Source organism: Scylla paramamosain, chromosome 4 (assembly GCF_035594125.1).
Source record: "Scylla paramamosain isolate STU-SP2022 chromosome 4, ASM3559412v1, whole genome shotgun sequence".
Lineage (NCBI taxonomy): Eukaryota > Metazoa > Arthropoda > Malacostraca > Decapoda > Portunidae > Scylla > Scylla paramamosain.
Genome location: NC_087154.1, coordinates 17142140 through 17165513, shown reverse-complemented (window position 1 = coordinate 17165513; position 23374 = coordinate 17142140). Strand labels below are relative to the sequence as shown.

At 41.3% G+C, this 23374-nt stretch overlaps 1 protein-coding gene across 1 annotated transcript; it reads left to right on the top strand.

Annotated features, from left to right (window-relative positions):
- The first annotated feature begins 682 nt into the window (after positions 1-682).
- Positions 683-21775, top strand: LOC135099784 (uncharacterized). The gene is made up of 3 exons (XM_064002300.1): positions 683-7489; positions 7821-7962; positions 19541-21775. The coding sequence occupies exons 2-3, from the start codon at positions 7832-7834 to the stop codon at positions 20409-20411; spliced, it is 1002 nt and encodes a 333-aa protein (XP_063858370.1). The 5' UTR covers positions 683-7489; positions 7821-7831; the 3' UTR covers positions 20412-21775.
- The last annotated feature ends 1599 nt before the right edge of the window (positions 21776-23374 follow it).

Here is a 23374-nt window from a genome sequence, read left to right as displayed (position 1 = left end):
GGCATTTACTACAGCCAACTCTTGCCTCACATAGTCTTTCAGGTCACTCACAGCACTGTCCACTTTACTTTCCAGTTCACTAACTTTGTCTTCCACTTCCTTACACTGTTCCACAGTGAAAGACTTTGCTTCGTCCAGCACCCTTTGAGTACTTTCCCCGATGTAATTTTCCAAACGTGCAATTCCAACACTCACAGTACCACGTTGTTCCTGAACACTAGTGTCCAGAGCTTCCAACTTTTCCAGTATGAGGACCAGTTTTTCCTCTGGGTTGGCCATTTTCGCTACTCGGTCAGTCACAGTTTCTTTCACTCTAGACTCATTAACTGTCCTGTCCCTGCTGCCTTACGTGTTCTGGCGTCACTTAACACTTCACGCACTGACACGGTACATCCTGGGCACTCCCCGATGTAATTTTCCAAACGTGCACTGTATGTCCTTCAGAGTCGCTGTGGTAAATCCTGGGCACTACATATCCTTGGCTCCTTCCATGGGCACTACACCGGCAGCAGCGTCCACTTGACCCCACACCTGACACCAGTGTTACAATGCCAGGGGGAGGGGTGGGGAGTGGAGCCTAGTAGCCACCACCACCACCAGCTGCTGTTGACCACCGTCTCAGCGTACGGGGAAGACAGACAGCAGTGTACCCCCGACGTCGTAACTCCTCCGGGAGTCCGGATCGGTGCACGCCACTGCGGCGGGATAGGCCTCTCAGGGAATGCGCGAAGCACTCTACCTTGCCTTTTGCCGTTCTGCGACTCTCAGAGACTTTCCCAAGCACTCTAGCTAGGGTGAATAGATCATTTCCCTCTCCTATGGTCAAAGCCCAAACCCACATACGTGAGCGTCTTTTAAGTCACTTAAGGGAACCTGGAGGTCATCAAGGAAACAATCTTTTCCTAAGTCTGGTTTATTCACAAATTTTCCTTACTCTTATTACAAATGTAGAAAATAATACTCAAGTTTCTTAAGTATCTATGCCTTTACACATTAAGGAAAAACTAAATTAACAAAACAATCACTTCTTGGAATAACTAAAATAATAATGTAACCTATTCTCCTCCCTTCATCTTAAATGAATAATGCATCTCACTGTATAATAAAATAATGAAACTTATCTCTTTGAGTAAATATAGTCCTCCCTACAGAACATCCGTTCTCTCTTTCTCTCTCACCTTCCGTTTTTTCCTACTCCCACAAGCTATACTATGCGATTATGTAACAATATTGTATTTTTCTTACTCTTACCAAACTCCATTACTTTATATTTACTTAAATTGAATTCCATTTGCCAAAATCTACTTCATCTATTTATCTTATTTAAATCATCGTACAATACCATACAGTCATTTACATTTTCTACCCTTTTCATCAGCTTAGCATCATCTGCAAATAAGTTCATATAACTGTTTATTTCTTCATTTATGTCATTCACATATATTACAACATTATTAGTCCCAACACTGATTCCTGTGGGACACCACTAGTTACTTTCAGCCAAGATGAATTCTGGTCTTGTATTACTGTTCTCATCTCTCTATCATCCAAATAATCCTACACCCACTCCAGCAGTCTTTCTTCAATTTTTTTCATAATTTCTCATTTTCCATAGCAATCTTCGGTGTGGTACTTTGTCAAACACTTTCTTCAAGTCTAAATAGACACCATCCACCCATCCGTCTCTCTCCCACACAATATCGATTATCCTGGAATAAAAGGATAATAAGTTCATGGAGCATGATCTTCCCCTCCTAAATCCAAATTGACAGTTTACCAAAACTTTATTTTCCAAGTGTTCCATTTATCTTTCCTTTTTTTTAGTTCTTTCACATATTTTTCCTACAACACTAGTCAAGGATACTGGTCTATAATTTAGTGGGTTTTCCTTATTTTCTCCTTTGAATATCGGTGTAATATTTGCTCTCTTCCAATCTTTCGCTACTCTTCCCTGTGATAGTGATGTCACCACTAGACTGTGAATTTTATCAGCCAGTTGTTCTCTTCATTCCATCAATATCTAGTTTGATACTCCATCTGGACCAGTTGTTTTTATTTATATCAAGTTCTTCCTTATCTTAAGTATTTTCTCATAACTGACTCGGACTGTACTTAGTATATTCCTCACCAACTTATCCCTTCCAGTATCAAACTCTCCTTCACCATAAATACCGATCTGAAACTATTGTTCATAACCTTTACCTTGTCCTGTGCATCCTCATAGATTTTTCCTTTAACTTTCAATCTTGATACACCTTCCTTCTTCATCTTCTCATTAACATGTCTAAAGAACAGTTTGGGTTGATTTGTACACTTATCGTTTATATCTCCTTCATAGTTTCTTCTCTCCATTCTTATTATCTCAATGAACTTATTTCTAGCATCAATATTTCCTCCCATCTGCTCTCAGTTTTTCTCTTCTTCCATCTATTCCAAGCATTTAGCTTACAATTTCTTGCCTCTTTGCATTTTGAATTGAACCATTCTTTACCCTTTCTACATCTTATTGCTCCTCTAGGTACAAATTTCTCCCCAGCAGAATTATATATCCTTATAAATTTATCCCATTTTTTCTGAACATCTGTGTCTTCAAAGTCTTTCCAATCCACGGCAAAAAAATTTTCTTAATCTTTCAAATTCAGCTTTACTATATTTAAATTTCACCTTATGAATTTCATCAGTGGCTACATTTTCATTTTTCAAGTTAAATTTCATCAACAAATGATCACTTTTACCTAGAGGGCTATCATAGTGTATAGTTTCAATAATTTCCATGTCCTTGGTAAACACAAAATCAAGTCTTGATGGTTTACCACTTCCACTAAATCTGTTATCACAATCAATCCATTGAGTCATTAAGTTTTCCACTGCTCAGTTTAACAGTCTATTACTCCATGAGTTTTCACTTCCAGTAGTTGTCAATGTCTCTCAATTTATATCCTTACAATCAAAATCACTAACAATAACTATATCACTAATTTCCATCACTATCTTTTCAAGACCTTTTAGCACATCTACCAGCATCTCTTCGTGCTCTTCTCTTCACCAAGCATTGGTCATAGGTGGCACATACACTCCTACATAACTCATTATCCTTCCATGTCCACTTCTAATCATTACTTGTAGAATCTCAAACTTGTCTTCACTTTTTATTACCCTCTCCACTTTAACACACTTTTTAGTCAGAATGATCACTTCACCTCCTCCCTTGTCACTTATATTTTTCATCCATAAATCATATTTATCATCACCAATGTCAGGAGTTCCCCATTTGTTTTTCCAGTTTGTCCCACATAATACAGCAACATACAGTGTAGTTCTGTTTAATAACTCATTTAATTCCATCTTTGTTGACATTAATCCATTTACATTAGTATAACACATTTTACTTAATGTTTGATGTACCATTTCTTTATTCTCATGTCTCTTACTCTCCAGAAAAACTTCTCCTCTATTCTTTGTTAGTTTTTTTTTTGTTTAGCCTCATTTACCAGCTCCTTTTGCTTCAACCTTTCAATCTCATCCATATCCCTGTTTATACATACATTCTTATATTCTTCATCTTCAGACAACCTCCAAGATCTATTAATTACTTCTGTTTGTACCTGCGTTGCAAACCTTATCCTTATGGGTCTCATTTTTTCTTTTTCATATTTCCCAGTTCTTTGGAACTCTTCCACTTGCTTTACTACCTGATTGTCTTCACCTATCACTTTTATCAGTAACTTATTCAACAGGTTCTTTTCCTTTTCCTCTCTTTGAATTCTTCTTACTATTTTCTCTTCCTTTAAACCAAATACAATTACTTGTTTATATTAGTCAACAGTGTCTCACCATTTTTTTTTCTTCTTTAATAACATTTACCACTTTCTGTCTCAGGTTTTTTTTTCTCATTTTCTTGCTGTTTTATTATTTTCTCTAGTGATTCTTCTTCAAATTTACGTTCATTTAATCACCTATTTTACCTCATTTCCACATCCTTTACACTTGCCTTCATTTCCTCATTTTCTTTCTGAACAGCTTCTACTTTTCTTTGTGTGTGTGTGTGTGTGTGTGTGTGTGTGTGTGTGTGTGTGTGTGTGTGTGTGTGTATAAGGATTAGCTAACCATGGAATAATTGTTATACAGCACCATCTTATTGTAGTTCTGTGAGTGAGAGTATGTATAGTACAAGTAGCAATTATCCTTAGCAGTATTGATAATCTGCAAGCTAGAATATGTGTAGTTAAGTGCTGCCTGGCAGACAGAGTTTGAGGCACTCTGTGGCACTGAGGGATAGAGAGAGAGAGTATCGAGACCACTATGTGTCAAGACGTGTGAGAATAGAGACAAGGAAAAGCAAGTAGGGTTTGCAAGTGACTGACTGTGATGGTGCAAGTGCCTGCTGTCCCTGTATCTGCCTGTGTGTCACTGTATTACACAGTGACTTTGTGTACTGTTGTGTAATATGTGGACATAAGGAGAGGTGTGTTTTCCTCTCCCTGCTCTGTGACTGTTCTCACTGAGAGTGACCAGGTGAGTCAGAGCTGCAGCTGTTCTGTGCTACCCAGGTAAAGTCCTTCTCCCCAACACAAATGCCCCAAGCCCTGCAGCTGTGTGAAGAGCCCTTGCCTGTTAGTGGGGAGGTGAATGTTATAATACTTTAAAAATTCTGCATCAATTTTTAAATATCTTGTATGAATGATTTTAAAAGAAGTTGCCCAAAACAGAAATATTTTTTTGTGATTATTTAGCAATAGTTTTCAATATTTCAAATACGGCATATTACAAGTCTAAAATCTATTGATTTCGACAATGAAAAAGATAAAAAATAAGACTGTACTATATAGTATAGCATAACATACTCAGTAGCATCATGATGTATGAATATAGTCATTTTCTTGGGGATTTTAGCATCTCTTTCATAAAGTGAATGACATGGCAAAGTAATCAAGCACCAAAACAAACATCTCTCAGGACTACTCTGGCATAACAAGAGGGGAATACAGGAAGCCACTGGTTCATGTAGTGGCATGGACACTGCAGCAGGAATTAACTGGTTGTCCAACTATGTGTTTGTTAACTTCATCTAAGGCAGGCCAGTCAGATGTTTGTTTTTTGTTAATTATACAGCATTACTCTTGCCAGGACAATCAAGTTGTCTATTTTCTATTAAAAATATTTGTTTTCATATACTAGGAAGCTGATCTATGCAATTTGAAGTTTTAAGTGGCAGAGACATGTTGTCTTCATTTTTACTGTCGTGGACATTAATATGCTTCTGATCAATGTTGTATTTTTTGGGGAAACATCAAGATGACCAAATAAATCAAAATCCCATATTCACTAGAAAATCAACTTTTGTTGTTTTGTTGTTGAAGTTTTGTTCATGAATACAGTTCAATTTTACCAGTGTTACTACTTAGAAGGAATTGTGTAGAAAAGTATATTATATAAGCTCATTGCATCTTTATGCACATATGTAGAGTGACACAGTAGATGTATTTGACACAGCTCCTATGTGTGAGAAGGGAACATGTTTGGTGCTGTGCCCTGGTGACACTCACTAGTATACCAAACTCCCTATTCCATCAAGCTATACTTCTTAGCATTAAATTTAATTTGCCATTTACAAGTAATTTACATTTATCCTATCAAGATCTTGTTGCAGGGCAGAACAATCTTCGTGGTTTGTCACTTTCCTCATTATCTTGGTGTCATCTGTGTGTGTATTTGTGTGATAATGATTCTACTTGCTGTTATTCCGTATTGCTTTAATATTTTACTCATAAACTTTTTTGTTTTACTAACTAGTTAATTGATGATATTATTTATTTATTTATTTTTATTTGTAAGATTAAAGCTCATAGATCATGCTGGTGAGAAGTAACTGAAGTTTTCTTTTCTTGATATATAATATGTATATATGCAATATATGTGATATTTATAAGGACTGAAGAACTCTGTGATTCTGCACGAGTCCTCTGGCACAGGTTCTTATGTAGATTACATTTGATTCCTCTCTCCCCAATCTTCATGATATTATCATATAACCACACCTATGAAATGGATAGTTGGTACAGTTGTCTAAAAGAGGCATTATGATTTAAGCAATCTCTACCTGAGTGTTTAGCTGTCTAGCTGGGTGTCATTTTTACCCTTTAGGGCCCCTTTCACACGACACCACTGGTGGCTGCCACTAGTTACCTCCCGTTGTTTGCAATGGAGCCTTTCATACAAGGCCACCACAGTTGCATGAGCAGGTAATTACCACTGATGGTGGCGTGCTCTCGCAACTAGTGGCTGCCACTCACTTTAGGGCATTGTTTCAAATAGGAGCTCTTACACAAAGCCATCAAGTGATGCTGCTGTTGTCCATAATCCCTTTTTTTCAGTGTTAGCCACATTTTGAAAGGACCAGTCCTTCATGATGGAGGGCAAAAGATTGTGGAGAAGGTGAACATAGAATACCTTATTTGTGAAGTAGAAAATGCCAATCTATTTGGTATCCATCCACTGAAGTTTACAGCAATAAGACTGAGAGGAGGAATACCTGAGGTTGAAAAGCTCCTCAAGTGAAAGCTTGCTCGGATGAAAAAAAATTAAAGATTTTTCTTCTCATTAGCACATAATTCACTGTAAAGTGTATGATGTAGGCTTCTGTCCTTTCTAGGTGATAGAATCTGATACACATGTATTTGTCTCTTTTGAAAATGTCTCCCCTTTTCCTTGTCAGCAAAGCAAAGAGAAGCAGCTCCTCCTTTGATGCCATTCTTTCAATTGACAAGCATGAGAAAGGATGGCAAGGGTGAATGGCAGTCACTGGTTGCTTGCAGTTACCTGACCATTTCACACTGGTGGTGGCCAATTGTAGTGCTGTGTGAAAGGGGCCTCAGGAATGTAAATATCTGGGTGTTTTGACTGACACATCCAGCTATGCTGACTTCATGCTATATCATGATTAATGAGAGAGAGAGAGAGAGAGAGAGAGAGAGAGAGAGAGAGAGAGAGAGAGAGAGAGAGTTGTTAAATCACTGACTGTCACACAGCTACGTCTCTCTCTCTCTCTCTCTCTCTGGATATAACAAATTTTCATCTTTAGCATTGCACCTTTCCACCATATGTGTTTGTTATATCAAGGGTTTACTGTAATTTATGGTAATTGAAAGAATAATCCACACAAAGCCAAAAGACTGAGCTGGTGGGAACATTGGTAAAAATCTGCAAATATGCAAAACTGTGGATACTGAACTGTGAATATGCAGGGGAACACTGTATTTTACTTACTTATTTACTAGTAATAAAAATGCATAGTTAACTTTAGCTCCCCTGTGCAGATGTTGGTTCTGCTTGGCCTGCAGAAACACCAGGAAGAGGATACACAGACTGGCCACAACAGTGGTGCCTCTGTGGAAACATTTTGTGTGGAAGGAGCCTCCAGCCACCCTACCCTTGGAGCAGGCCAGGGTCCTCTTCCATCATGTGTTTGCTGCTTTTATTTTTAACTACAGTGAGTACTGGCTGTGTTGTGGCTACTGCAGGACTGTTACCATTCCTTTACCCACCACTCACAGGTTACAGGAGATGGTGAAGTTACCAATGTGTGGTGCTTGTATTGTGGTGGTGGTGGTGATGAGTTTCTTGTGAAAGAGGTGAAGATAGTGATGGTGAAGGGTTGTGATGCTAATGAGTTGCTTATGGTGAAGGTGGTGTCAGTAATGATGTTGATGGTAGTGATCAGTTGTGGTGAGCTGTTTATGAGGTCTCTGAGGTGATGTTAGTGAAGATAGTGATAATGATGGTGATGAGTTCTGATACTAATGAGTTTCTTTTGTTACCAGATGAGGAGTACATGAGCCATTCCTTGTCTGTCCTGCAGGCAAGTGGTCACTTGCAGCTGAGGGAAGAGCTCATGAGCCTCATAAACTTCCAAGGAGCTTTCCGCAGGCACTTTATCCTGCTTGCCAAGAAACGCAGGAAGAGGTAATGCTACATCTTTTACATTCTTGACTGATAAGAAAACAGAAGGGAATGGTAATTTGAATAGATATTGTGATTCTCTGAGTTATATCTATACTCTGTTATGATGTTATAAAATGGTTTGTATTGTGCCACCTTTATGTAATGAAGTACCTGCTACCCCCCAGCCAGCCTGGGCTCACCTTAACTTCACCACTGGAGTGAAAACAAAAAATATCCTGCCAGGTAAACAAACATAAAACATACAAATAACACTTTAATGGATATCAAAATAAATCAATACACGACTCATGTAAACTCACAACAAAAAAGAAATAACTAAGTGAAACTTGTACACCTCAAAATTTCCAGCTGAGGGACACAACAGGTAACCCTCGTTCACACAATCGCTTCTGGTTCCCTGCTGACAGTGATGACAGGTGTCTCCCTCTTGTCACCACAAACTGATAGGGCTCAGGGTGGCCACACACTACACCACTCCTCCAGTAGACAGGCACACACTGGTGAAGACGGCTGCGGCTACGGTCCTTAAGCATCACCGTGAAACTCTTGCAACACACCCATGGTGCACTCTAACCATCCTCTCTCCCGCTCCCTAGATTTCATTAACATCCAACGCTTTGCCTAACAATATCTTCACACTGAAATACACTATCTCATACCTGCTATGCTGACAAAGCCACACAATCCAGACCTCTAAACCAACGCCTCAAGTGTCCGTGTTCTGCTCCAAAATCCCTCCCATTCCATAACAAACACTTCCCATCAAACCCCACACTAATCAGCTGAACATCACGATCCATCTAACTCCACCTGACTTCTCGCACTCAGCTCCTCAAACTTTGTGCGTGCCCTCGCGCACATCCATTGCACACAAGACACCTATTTCCATCTTTCCTTTCTTGCTCCGCAAGCCTACGAGACCGTCTCAACCTTGCAGGTTCTCTTCTTTCTGACTCCACTACTTCCTTAACCTTCTTTTTCTGACTTGCTTCCTGCCCAGCCTGTTCACACTCCGGCCTAATCACTTGATCCTCCTCCCTCTCCTGACCTGTTTCTTCTATCTCCTCACTCTCTGGTATTGTGGTCAAATCATTCCTGTCTTCCTCCACCCTGAATGGGGACCCATCATCAAACCCAAACTATCGCAACACCTCGGTCATATCAGGCATCTCTACTTCTTCCTCTTCCACTTGCTTTTCCTCCTCATCTTCCTTTGAAATTTGCCTGTCCTCTACATGCTGAGGCCCCTTGTCCTGTTGTTGCTGTTCAGTTGAACCCTTACAGTACCCTGCTCTCAAGGGTCTCAGATTACTCTTATGTAGCACTTTCTCATAACCTTGTTCATCCTCTGGTCTCACCTGATATACCCCACTAATCTTATTCAGCACTTTTACAATTACCCAGACCTCTTCTGCAAATTTAGGGTGGATCTTATTCCTCCCAACCACTGAATGATCTCTCAGCAAAACCCATTGACCCTCCTGCAAGGATTCTCCTATTGCCTGCTCTTTCCGTCTCCTTCAATTACCATCATTATACTGTTTTATGTTCTCCTTAGCTGCCTTCCAGGCTTTCTATTGGGTCTCCCAGAGCTTCTTAACCCACTGATGGTGGGTAATAGCAGCCTCATCCGTACCCATTGTGAACCGGTCCATAGGTAGATAAAGCTCCACCCCAAACACAAGATAGTGTGGTGAGAACCCAGTCACAGCATATGGTGTGCTGTTGCAGATGGCAGTCAGGCTAGATAAATACCTAGGCCACTACTCCCTTTGCTCTTTACACAAAGTAGCCAACATGCCATGCATGGTACGATTGAACTGCTCACATACCCCATTACCCTGAGGATGGTATGGGGAAGTCCGGGACTTTTTCACTTGATAGTGCTTGCACAGCTCTTGCACTAACTGCCCTTCAAAATTCCTTCCTTGATCACTATGAATTTGCTCTGGGCACCCAAACCTGTTCAAAATTTCCTCTATTAAGATTTTACCTACAGTGGTTGCCTTCTGATTCTTGGTAGGAAAAGCTAAAGCAAACTTGCTGAACACATCTGTTATTACCAGTACATTCTCCTTCCCATCTCTAGCAGGCTCAAGCACTGTAAAATCCATGGCCAAGACTTTCTCAGGGTTGACTAGCCTCAGTCGTTCCCAGGCGAGTCTTTACCATGGGCCCCTCCTCTTTTGCCATGGCACATGTCTTACACCCAGCCACATACTTTTTTACATCCTCATATAATCCTGGCCAAGCAAACTTCCTGTTGATTGAGGCAGTAGTTCTAGCTACCCCCTGATGGCCCCATTCATCATGAGTTCCCCTCATTACCTCCTTTCTCTGTCCTTAGGTAAAACTGCTCTCCATTTGCTGTGGTTCTTCTTATCTCCTGCTCAATATGTCACTCCATCCCTCATAAACAACTTCTGCCTCATTCTCCACAACTGTCTGAATTCTTCTTATTGCAGCAAATCTCTTATTTCCCTCACATGCAACCTGCCAAGCATTTGTATCCATAGTTTGCCCAGCACAGGGGAAGCCTTCTGTGCATCCTGCATCTGTTCTACCTGTACCTTGTCCCACACCTTCATTACTGCCATTCTTGCTGATGGAGCACTCTCCCACACCTCCCTTAACTCTTCATCTTTTCTTTCCTCCACCTCATGTGGTCTCCTTGACAGCCCATCCGCATTGCTATTTTCCTTTCCTGGCCGATACCTCACATTAAAGTGAAACCTCTCCAAATCTCCCAACCATTTGCTCTCCACTGCCCCGAGCTTTGCTGTCTTCAAATGCACCAAAGGATTGTTATCTGTTAGCACCACAAATTTTCCCCCAACCAAATAGTTCTTTAAGCTTTGAAGTGGGCATCACTGCCCACTTCAAAGCTAGCAGCTCTAACTTGCATGAACTGTAGTTACTCATGTTCCTCTCCAATTTTCTGAGGTCCCGACTAACATAGGCAACTGGGTACAACTCCCCTCCATACTCCTGAGAGAGTACTGCTCCTAAGCCCTCAAAGCTTGCATCAGTCTCTACCTCAAACTGTTTCTCATAGTCTGCATTTTTCAGCACAGGTGCGTAAGTCAACTTTTCTTTTAACTGTGCAAAAGCACGAGTCTCTCTCTCTCCCCAGTACTTGCTTAAATCTGCCTTAGAATCCCCACTCATCAGTGCATGAAGTGGTGCAGCTACTTTTGCAAACCCCTCAATAAATTGCCTATAGAATGAACAAAAGGCCATAAAAACTCTCTCCTCTCTTACAGTATGGGGGATGGGCCACTCCTGAACTGCCTTGATTTTCTCTGGGTCTGTGCTAACCCCTTCCTTGGACATTATATACCCCAAATATTTAACTTGTGATTTGAGGCGATGACACTTCAATTTCAAGCCATACTTCCTAAGAAGTTCAAACACCACTTGCAGCCTATCAAAATGTTCCTCCATATTCCTAGAGAAATTCAAAAGGTCATCCAAATACACAAGCATGGTGACAAAAATGTTATTAGTAAACACGTACTCCATAAAACGCTGGAAGGTAGCTGGAGCGTTAGTGAGCCCCATGGGGCAGCGCACATACTGGTAATGACCAAAGGGGGTTACAAAAGCTGTCTTGGATTGATCCTCCTCTCTCACCTTAATCTGATGGTAACCTGCAGCTAAATCAAAGGAGGAAAAATATTGTGTTCCAGCCACAGCATCCAGGGTTTCTTGAATACATGGCAAGGGAAAGCATCCTTCACTGTAACCTCATTTAACCTCCTATAGTCCACACAGTCTCAGGGAATTATCTTTCTTCCTCACTAATACAGTTGGAGCTGCATATGGGCTCACACTCTCCTCCACAACTCCCTGTTCTTGAAGGCCTTTAATATTTGCCTTCACCTCTGTCATACACTTTGGGGAGGATGCAACGGTAAGGTAACCATATAGGCACATCAGTGGTCAAGTGTATCTCATGTTCAACACCTCTTGCACAACTCTAACTCCTGCTCATCCTCTACAACATGCTCCAGTATTGGTACAACAACTTGTCTAGTTTTTCCAACTGTCCCACCTGTAGCTGACTCTCATTTACATGCACTCCCAACTATTGCCTAAACTTGGCAAGCATCTCTGCACTCTGTACTGGCACTTGTTCTGTCAATAAGCTTGCAGCTTTCTTCTTTGTCACCTCACAACCATATGAAACTGTAGCTATTTTCCACTGTGGCCTCAACTTCACTTTCCCCACATTTGCCACTGCCATCCAACCTCGCCCTTTTTCCATTGTAGTGTAACTTGGAAATACACATATTCCCTCTGGCACCCAGTACCCATGCCCATTTTCCAGGGGCTCGTACATTACACTTTCACTGTCCACTTCCTGCAGTCTAGGCACAGACACACTCATTATTTTCCTTGTTCCTGCTGGGATCACCAGATCCTGCCACTGTTGCACCACAGCCCAACCCAAAGGTTGCTGCATTACTCTTAACTTAATTTCTACAGCCTTCACATGCCTACTCCATTTTCTCTCTATCCCTCCAAAACTCTTTTCCTTCACAGAACTCCACTCTTACACCCACTCTTCCAATACATTATTTCCCAGCAACAAGGGTAACTGGGTCCCTTGCACCAGTCCATCCCAAGTTATAGCATCAGGTTGATTCTCCCATTTCTGTAGCTTGATTCCAATGGCCCTGTGCCTTAGGTTTCTACAAAACCAGGTGAACAGCAGCCAGTGCCGATCCTTTACCCCTCTCAGTCTCACTTCTTGCATCTTATTCTCAATTTCCCTCAAGGAGTCAGCATACTCCCACACCCCTTCATGTTTTTTTTTTTTTTTTGTATGTAGGAAGGATATTGGCCAAGGGCAACAAAAATCTAATAAAAAAAATGCTCACTGAAATGCCAGTCCCATAAAAGGGTCAAAGCAGTGGTCAAAAATTGATGAATAAGTGTCTTGAAACCTCCCTCTTGAAGGAATTCAAGTCATAGGAAGGTGGAAATACAGAAGCAGGCAGGGAGTTCCAGAGTTTACCAGAGAAAGGGATGAATGATTGAGAATACTGGTTAACTCTTGCATTAGAGAGGTGGACAGAATAGGGGTGAGAGAGAGAAGAAAGTCTTGTGCAGCGAGGCCGCGGAAGGAGGTGAGGCATGCAGTTAGCAAGATCAGAAGAGCAGTTAGCATGAAAATAGCGGTAGAAGACAGATAGATATGCAACATTGCAGCAGTGAGAGAAAGGCTGAAGACAGTCAGTTAGAGGAGAGGAGTTGATGAGACGAAAAGCTTTTGATTCCACCCTGTCTAGAAGAGCAGTATGAGTGGAACCCCCCCAGACATGTGAAGCATACTCCATACATGGACGGATAAGGCCCTTGTACAGAGTTAGCAGCTGGGGGGGTGAGAAAAACTGGCGGAGACATCTCAGAACACCTAACTTCATAGAAACTGTTTTAGCTAGACATGAGACGTGAAGTTTCCAGTTCAGATTATAAGTAAAGGACAGACCAAGGATGTTCAGTGTAGAAGAGGGGGACAGTTGAGTGTCATTGAAGAAGAGGGGATAGTTGTCTGAAAGGTTGTGTCGAGTTGATATATGGAGGAATTGAGTTTTTGAGGCATTGAACAATACCAAGTTTGCTCTGCCCCAATCAGAAATTTTAGAAAGATCAGAAGTCAGGCGTTCTGTGGCTTCCCTGCATGATATGTTTACCTCCTGAAGGGTTGGACGTCTATGAAAAGACGTGGAAAAGTGCAGGGTGGTATCATCAGCGTAGGAGTGGATAGGACAAGAAGTTTGGTTTAGAAGATCATTAATGAATAATAAGAAGAGAGTGGGTGACAGGACAGAACCCTGAGGAACACCACTGTTAATAGATTTGGGAGAAGAACAGTGACCGTCTACCACAGCAGTCAGAAAGGAAACTTGAGATGAAGTTATAGAGAGAAGGATAGAAACCATAGGAGGGTAGTTTGGAAATCAAAGCTTTGTGCCAGACTCTATCAAAAGCTTTTGATATGTCCAAGGCAACAGCAAAAGTTTAACCAAAATCTCTAAAAGAGGATGACCAAGACTCAGTAAGGAAAGCCAGAAGATCACTAGTAGAGCGGCCTTGACGAAACCCATACTGGCGATCAGATAGAAGGTTGTGAAGTGATAGATGTTTAAGAATCTTCCTGTTGAGGAAAGATTCAAAAACTTTAGATAGGCAGGAAATTAAAGCAATAGGACAGTAGTTTGAGGGATTAGAATGGTCACCCTTTTTAGGAACAGGTTGAATGTAGGCAAACTTCCAGCAAGAAGGAAAGGTAGATGTTGACAGACAGAGCTGAAAAAGTTTGACTAGGCAAGGTGCAAGCACGGAGGCACAGTTTCGGAGAACAATAGGAGGGACCCCATCAGGACCATATGCCTTCCGAGGGTTTAGGGCAGCGAGGGCATGGAAAAGATCATTGCGAAGAATTTTAATACGTGGCATGAAGTAGTCAGAGGGTGGAGGAGAGGGAGGAACAAGCCCACAATCGTCCAAGGTAGAGTTTTTACCCAAGGTTTGAGAGAAGAGTTCAGCTTTAGAAATAGATGTGATAGTAGTGGTGCCATCTGGTTGAAATAGAGGAGGGAAAGAAGAAGAAGCAAAGTTATTGGAGATATTTTTGGCTAGATGCCAGAAATCACGAGGGGAGTTAGATCTTGAAAGGTTTTGACATTTTCTGTTAATGAAAGAGTTTTTGGCTAGTTGGAGAGCAGACTTGGCATGGTTCCAGGCAGAAATATAAAGTGCATGAGATTCTGGTGACGGAAGGCTTAAGTACCTTTTGTGGGCCACCTCTCTATCATGTATAGCACAAGAACAAGCTGTGTTAAACCAAGGTTTAGAAGGTTTAGGACAAGAAAAAGAGTGAGGAATGTACGCCTCCATGCCAGACACTATCACCTCTGTTATGCACTCAGCACACAAAGATGGGTCTCTGACACGGAAGCAGTAGTCATTCCAAGGAAAATCAGCAAAATACCTCCTCAGGTTCCCCCAACTAGCAGAGGCGAAACGCCAGAGGCACCTTTGCTTAGGGGGATCCTGAGGAGGGATTGGAGTGATAGGACAAGATAAAGATATGAGATTGTGATCGGAGGAGCCCAACGGAGAAGAAAGGGTGACAACATAAGCAGAAGGATTAGAGGTCAGGAAAAGGTCAAGAATGTTGGGCGTATCTCCAAGACGGTCAGGAATACGAGTAGGGTGTTGCACCAAAGCCAAAGCTGGTGGTGAACATTGAAGTCTCCAAGAATGGAGATCTCTGCAAAAGGGAAGAGGGTCAGAATGTGCTCCACTTTGGAAGTTAAGTAGTCAAAGAATTTCTTATAGTCAGAGGAGTTAGGTGAGAGGTATACAGCACAGATAAATTTAGTATGAGAGTGACTCTGTAGTCGTAGCCAGATGGTGGAAAACTCGGAAGATTCAAGAGCATGGGCACGAGAGCAGGTTAAGTCATTGCGCACATAAACGCCGCATCCAGCTTTGGATCGAAAATGAGGATAGAGAAAGTAAGAGGGAACAGAAAAGGGGCTACTGTCAGTTGCCTCAGACACCTGAGTTTCAGTGAGGAAAAGAAGATGAGGTTTAGAAGAGGAGAGGTGGTGTTCTACAGATTGAAAATTAGATCTTAGACCTCGAATGTTGCAGAAGTTAATGAAGAAAAAGTTGAGGGGGGTGTCAAGACACTTAGGGTCATGACAGAAAGGCAGTCCAACCTGGAGACATTTATGGTCCCCTCCCCAGATGGGGACTCCGAGGCTAGTGTAGGAGTCGCCATGATGATTTGAAAATTTTTGAGTGAAGTGTGTGTGTGTTATTAGGTGCTTGTAGTTTTGTGTGGAGGAGGGCAGGCTGTGACTGCCCCCTTGTGTTGTGAGACACAAAGGGAAACGTTCAGTGAGGTCACAGCTGGGTTTAATGATAAATTCACAGCATCCCCTGAACAGTGCTTTAGACCTCACTGGGAGTAATTATCGTTTCGGCAGGTGTCTACTGCCTCCTCCTGCCGTTGCTGGATTCGACTATGTAATTGTTTCTCCAGCTCCACATATCCTTGTTTTGGACAAAAGGCTCTCTTCATGCACTCCAGTAATTCTGTGATACATCTTACTTGGCTGTGCCTTACTTGTGTCAGTGCTGGCCTGTCCAGGAACCCACATAAATATTCCACAGCTTCAGATCCTTGCAGGCTTATCTGTGTTACAGCCTCTTGTGCATCCCTCTCCACATTCTTAATCCTGCCTGAAAACCTGTTAACACTGGGAAGTAGCCATGACCACACTATTAACTGAGACTGATGGCTGTTGGCCTGCTGCTGACATAAACTTGCAACAGCCTCTGCCAGTTGCCCCACAGCCTTAAACCCTTCCTGACATCCAGTCCCTAGCAGTTCATGGTCAATTAACTTCTCCACCTTCACAGATGTCCCCTCCATGGCTTTGACAACAATATAAAAATACTGGACCTACGCAGGAGTTTCTCACAAGACCCAAAAAGGGGTATGACAACTACGCTCTGCTACCAAAACTGTAATGAAGCACCAGCTGCCCCCCAGCCAGCCTGGGCTCACCTTAACTTCACCACTGGAGTGAAAACTAAAAAAATCTCCTGCCAAGGTAAACAAACATAAAACATACAAATAGCACTTTAATGGATATCAAAATAAATCAATACACAACTCGTGTAAACTCACAAAAAGAAACAACTAAATGAAACTTGTACACCTCAAAATTTTCAGCTGAGGGACATACAAATAGCACTTTAATGGATATCAAAATAAATCAATACACAACTCGTGTAAACTCACAAAAAGAAACAACTAAATGAAACTTGTACACCTCAAAATTTTCAGATGAGGGACACAACAGGTAACCCTCGTTCACACAAACGCTTCTGGTCCCCTGCTGACAGTGATGACAGGCGTCTCCCTCTTGTCACCACAAACTGATAGGGCTCAGGGTGGCCACACACTATACCACTCCTCCAGTAGACAGGCACACACTGGTGAACACGGCTGTGGCTACGGTCCTTAACTCTTTCCTTCCGGCAATCATATATATACGATTGCATCAATGTGTCCGTAGCGACGGCGATCATACCCGTAATCAAGAATTTTCGCGACTCAATTTTGAGGTCCAAGCGCGGTTTCTCGAGTCAGATGGTGTGAGTGGAAGTGTCTGGCATGTTTCCACATGTAGTGTTGTCACTAGCTCTGGAAATTTAGCGGTAACTAAGCTATTTTCCCTTTCTCCGGGTGACACTTGGCAACCCCTGCGATCCGCCAGGTGGAAAGCACCCACCAGGTGGAAAGCACCATGATAAGTGTGAAGAGACATCCTGATAAGAGCGAAGGATCTCAGATCATAACTCACCATGGAGCAGGACAGAACATATGTATTTAGCAGTGCTTCTGAGTTTGAAGACAGTGACAGTGAATATTTAGAAGAAGAAACTGAAGAAAGCAAAGACATTAGTGATGATTTACAGGATCCACCTGTTTTATCAGAACAGAGAGATGATACCTATCATTCTTTCATGTTAAATTTTTTCATTATCTTCGATTTTATAATAAAATAGTAGAAGGTAACTTGTCAGAGAGAGAGAGAGAGAGAGAGAGAGAGAGAGAGAGAGAGAGAGAGAGAGAGAGAGAGAGAGAGATATAATGTTATTTGCCTGAAACTTGATATGAAAAGGGATGAAATCTCTCTCTCTCTCTCTCTCTCTCTCTCTCTCTCTCTCTCTCTCTCTCTCTCTCTCTCTCTCTCTCTCTCTCTCTCTCTCTCTCTCTCTCTCTCTCTCTCTCTCTCTCTCTCTCTCTCTCTCTCTCTCTCTCTCTCATTGGAAGTGTACAATTTCCCCTCCAAGATGAGAGAGAGAGAGAGAGAGAGAGAGAGAGAGAGAGAGAGAGAGAGAGAGAGAGAGAGAGAGAAAGTGTGTGTGTGTGTGTGTGTGTGTGTGCGCGCGCGGTGTCATTGCTCTCCGGGCTGTTTCTGGAAGACGGATCACACAGTGGGAGGAGGAGGAATTCTTGATAAGGCATAAACAATGATGGCATACAATGATGTACAAAGTACATCATTGTATTCAGAATAACAAAGAGAAAATAATTATTAGTATTCAAACAGTTTTCTGACAATTTCTAGGTTTACCATTTTTAGCCGTCATAGCAAACGGGAAAATAGTTTAAGTGCTGGAAGGAAAGGGTTAAGCATCAACGTGAAACTCCTGCAACACACCCTTGATGCACTCTAATCATCCTCTCTCCCACTCCTTACATTTCATTAACATCAAACACTTGGCCAACAATATCTTCGCACTGAAATACACTATCACATACCTGCTATGCTGACAAAGCCACACAATCCAGACCTCTAAACCAACGCCTCAAGTGTCCGTGGTTCTGTGCCAAAATCCAGGACACAACATATGTATTTAGCAGTGCTTCTGAGTTTGAAGACAGTGACAGTGAATATTTAGAAGAAGAAGCTGAAAAAAGCAAAGACATTGGTGAGGACTCGGAAAATGATTTACAGGATCCATCTGTTTTATCAGAACAGAGAGATGATACCTATCATTCTTTCATGTTAATTTTTTCATTATCTTCGATTTTATAATAAAATGGTAGAAGGTAACTTGTCAGAGAGAGAGAGAGAAAGAGAGAATGTTATTTGCCTGAAACTTGATGTGAAAAGGGATGAAATCTCTCTCTCTCTCTCTCTCTCTCTCTCTCTCTCTCTCTCTCTCTCTCTCTCTCTCTCTCTCTCTCTCTCTCTCTCATTGGAAGTGTACAATTTCCCCTCCAAGATGAGAGAGAGAGAGAGAGAGAGAGAGAGAGAGAGAGAGAGAGAGAGAGAGAGAGAGAGAGAGAGAGAGTTTGCGCGCGGCGTCATCGCTCTCCGGGCTGTTTCTGGATGACGGATCACACAGCAGGAGGAGGAGGAATCCTTTATAAGGCATAAACTCAACTTTCAGAGGTCACATCGAGCTACAAAGTATATCATTGTATTCAGAATAACAAAGAGAAAATAATTATTAGTATTCAAACAATTTTCTGACAATTTCTAGGTTTACCATTTTTAGCCGTCATACAAAACGAGAAAATAATTTAAGCGCCGGAAGGAAAGGGTTAACCTTCTTTTTCTGACTTGCTTCCTTCCCAGCCTGTTCACACTCTAGCCTAATCACTTGATCCTCCTCACTCTCCTGACCTACTTCTTCTTCTATCTCCTCACATTCTGTTATTGTAGTCAAATCTTCTCACATTTAAAACAAATTTGTCTTCATTTATCTTTTTGTCTTTTAATTTCTGGCCTATTTTTCCTTCTTTTTAACTTCCTGCGCTCTTAAATTTTCTCTATTCCTTCATACTCACTGTGTCTTGTTGTCTCCTTTCTTTATTCAATACTTTTATCATTCTTTTTATTACATGTTCTATTAGTTCCTTTCTTCATGACCCAGTTTCCTGTTAAAAACACACTTGAAGATGACAAAAGCTGACTAAAGAAGAACATTAAGCCCACCTTTGAAGTAGTGACACAAATATTTCCTTTTATTTCAGAGTGGAAGGCATATCACTAAGGTCTCTGAGCCAAACTGCATCCTACTATAAGAGGGCCATTCACTGGAGGCAAAAGAGATTACAGAACTTATCTGAAGCTGCAACCATTACTTTATCTCAGGACCCCAATCAAGAGACTCAAAAAGAAGGATTGCATGACTCAGAAAAATATTTTGGTGATCATACCAAATCTAATGATAAAATAGATGGAAAACAGGATTCCATTGAAGGTAATAAAAATTCCAAAAGTACATCTGTAAAAGCTAAATCAGGAACACAAAAGAAAAGCACGCTTCCTCAGAGAAAAGAATCAGTGCCCCAACCTGCTGCTCTACCCATGAGAATCAGATTAAGCAATAAGAGATCATATCAATCATATAGCAAAGGCAACACAACAGTGAGCAACAAAACAGTGGTGGATGCAGATCAGAATTGCTTGCCAAAAGACACCAGTATCATCTCTTGCTTGACACATAGATTTGGCATTGACATAAGTGTTGGCAACAATAGACAGTCTGTTGATTGTCAAGAGGAAACAGTTCATGAAGTCCAAGGAGCAGAAGGTTTCCTCCAGCTAGAGGGGGAGAAGAAACATGGTAGTTGGGATGAAGCAGACAGCACTTCCATGCAGGATATTGCCAAACACTCAGACACCAGCACTCCTAACAGACCAAGGAGGCAAAGGCATGGACCATCAAGCACATGCAGTTCTGCTACCATCACCCCAAAAAACACAAGTGGCACTACAAGACGTTCCCGGGTGCCCCATTACCCTGCATCGTGGCTCGAAGGATTGCCCCTCCCAGCCAGTGGCAACAACACCACTAGGAGGAAGAGCAAGAAGACTGACACTCATGAGGCAAAATTTTAAATTCCAGAGGCTATGCCGTCCTGTGCTTCACTAACAAAGAAAACATCAAGAAAGAGCAAGAAGATATTGAGAGACTCTGAGGTGGAAAATCCTGATGCAGGAGAGACCGACATGACTAATGACAAAGAGGAATATGAAACAAGATATGATTTGTGTGCCTCTTTTACAGATGGGATGGATGATCTCACCATTCCCAGAGACACAGAGGTTGCCTTAGAAGTGTTACCTGAGATGGACAGTTCATCAGTGACTGAAACTGACATGAATGTTTTGGAAAGTGATGATCAGCAGTGTGTAGGAGATATTCATTATGGCACAGACACAGATAGATTGAATGATATTCCACCCAATAATGAGGACAAAGGGGACAGTTTGGTAATTAGTGAGAATGTTTTGAAGAACAACAAGCATCACTCTGTGGGTGGAGATTTTCAATATGCCATTCAAGCAGACTGGTTGAAAGATCTGCCACTCCATAATGTAAGTGCAGGGACTGTTTTAGTAATGTCACTTGACAGAAATCACACATCCAGTCTTAAAACCAAAAAACATTGTTCAAAAAGAAGGGTCAGTTTTGCAAACCCAGTAGTGGATAGGATTATAAATTATAATTATTATGGTACTAGTGAAGAAGATAGGAAAGATGGAGGTAAAAGAAAAAAGAGGAAGACAGAGCAAAAGGAATGTGAGACAATTCATCCAACAACCAAGAAAATGCTGGCAAAATAAGAGGCATGAAGAGTATTAAGAAAAAGCAGTTAATTTAGTGTGAGTGAGGAGGATCCAGAATTCAAAGCAAACAATCATGAGAAAGACAGTCCATATAGGATAGAAACAATTTGGAATTCTAGTTCAGACTTAATCCTGATCTCAGAACATAAACGCGCTGACTCAGACAAACGAGAGTTGGCTTGGCAACGGCAGCAGGCCTAGCAAGAAACAGAAGGTGGAAAGCAGCAGACTTGGCAGTGAGTGTAGCACATCAGATCAGAACTTCAGCATCATCACTATCTGCAACCAAATAGAGAGGCCCAGCAACATCAGAATCCCTCTGTGCAGCATTCCCGGGAGTGACAGCACTGCCTCCACAGATAAGGAGATTTAAGTGGAGGTCCAGTTCTAAAGCCAACATTCTGTGACTGGAGATGGAGGAGAACTGTGTATGCCTGTAGTTGGCTGGGATGACTCTGGTGACCTGAGGCAAAGCGTGGAGTCACCAAAGGTCTCCACCCCACACAGGAGTCTAAGTGCATGAAAATGGAAGCATTTTGAGGATGATGATTGTAAGGATCAGGCTGTTGACATTATTATTACTGTAGTTTTTGTTGGGCACGAGGAGTGCTTGTATAAAAGAAAGTGAATCTTTTCCCCTCTTCCTTACCTCTTTCTAGGATGCACCTTATCATTCTAGATGCAAAAGATGTGATATTACAACCTCATTTGAACTATTTAACAAATTTTGGTCTGTACATCCTTGGATTGCTTTCCATCTATTGTCTGTTTATCGTGTTACAGTTAGTGCATCTGTAACTCTAGCTTAGACCTTCATGTTATGATGTGGAAGTTATCAACTATGAAAAAACTTCAGTGAAAGCAAACATTTAACATTTTATTTTGGGGATTTCAGTTTGGAAGCACCAATCAGTCACTATGATGTTTTGTTTTCAGCAACTAAATTACCATGCTTGGCACCACTGGGCATCTTAGCCTCCACCTGCCCAGCCATCCTGCTGTGCCAGCAGCCATCTGCCATCCACTTGTGGTGGTAACTGTGTTGCCTTGCATTACTTCTCAACTTAGACAGTGTTTTTTTGTTATTGATACACCCCAGTTTATTTACCATTTTGAATTTTTTAATTACTCTGACATTTTTTCCATGCTTCATGTTCTCAAATCTTCCAGTTCATTAAAAATTTTGATCTCCATAAGTGCAGTAAAATTCAGCTGCATCAGTTATAGTTTTGTGATTTTAACTTTTTTCCCTTGAGTGATTTTTTGTTTGGCGAGTTTTAGTGGTTCATAAAGCAAGTGTTACTCATTGTATGTGCAGTGTGAGGAGGCAAGGAAGTGCCTCCTCCTTTGTGATGCTTCTGTGTGCCAAGGTGTTCTCATGTCAATCTCGTGGAGTGTGATAGCCTGAGTGTTGAGGAGGGATGAGTCAGGGATGTGTGATAGTGCTTCTGCCAATATGTCTAAGTTCTGCAAATATTTATTTACTTTTGAAGAGATGTGGGGTGAAGAAAGGAACTGTGTTGTGGTAGAGGTGACCAAGTGTGACACTTTCAGATGACACAGGGAAGAGGAAAGGAAGTGATGGGGAGGAGAAAGGTGGACTGGATGCTGTGGCTGTGAGAAGATTCTATATTAAATGTGGGTTGTGTTTTGAAATACCTGTTTTATATATATATATATATATATATATATATATATATATATATATATATATATATATATATATATATATATATATATATATATATATATATATATATATATATATATATATATATATATATATATATATATATATATATATATATATATATATATATATATATGATGAAGTTCTGAGATACAGTAGGGGTAAATAGGGAAAACTTCCAGAGTTCTTTCTTTTCTCCTTTTTATTTCTTGCAATATTTCACATTCACAGAAGGCATCTTCAGGCATTACATGCTGTAAAGTAAATGTAGAGTCCTCACTCCCATCATCAGACTCCAGCCATGTGTTGTATCCACTGAAGTGCAGTGAAATTACAAGCTGCCCCCCAACTTGAATGAAGTTTCTTGAAAACAGTTGTTCCCTGGCCTAGGTATGTTGATAGATGATGAAGTTCTTAGATACAGTAAAGGTGAACAGAGAAAACATCCAGAGTTCTTTCTTTTCTTCACTTTATTTCTTGCAGTGTTTCACGGAAGGCATCTTCAGGCATTGCATGTTGTGGAGTAAGTTGGGGATGGCTC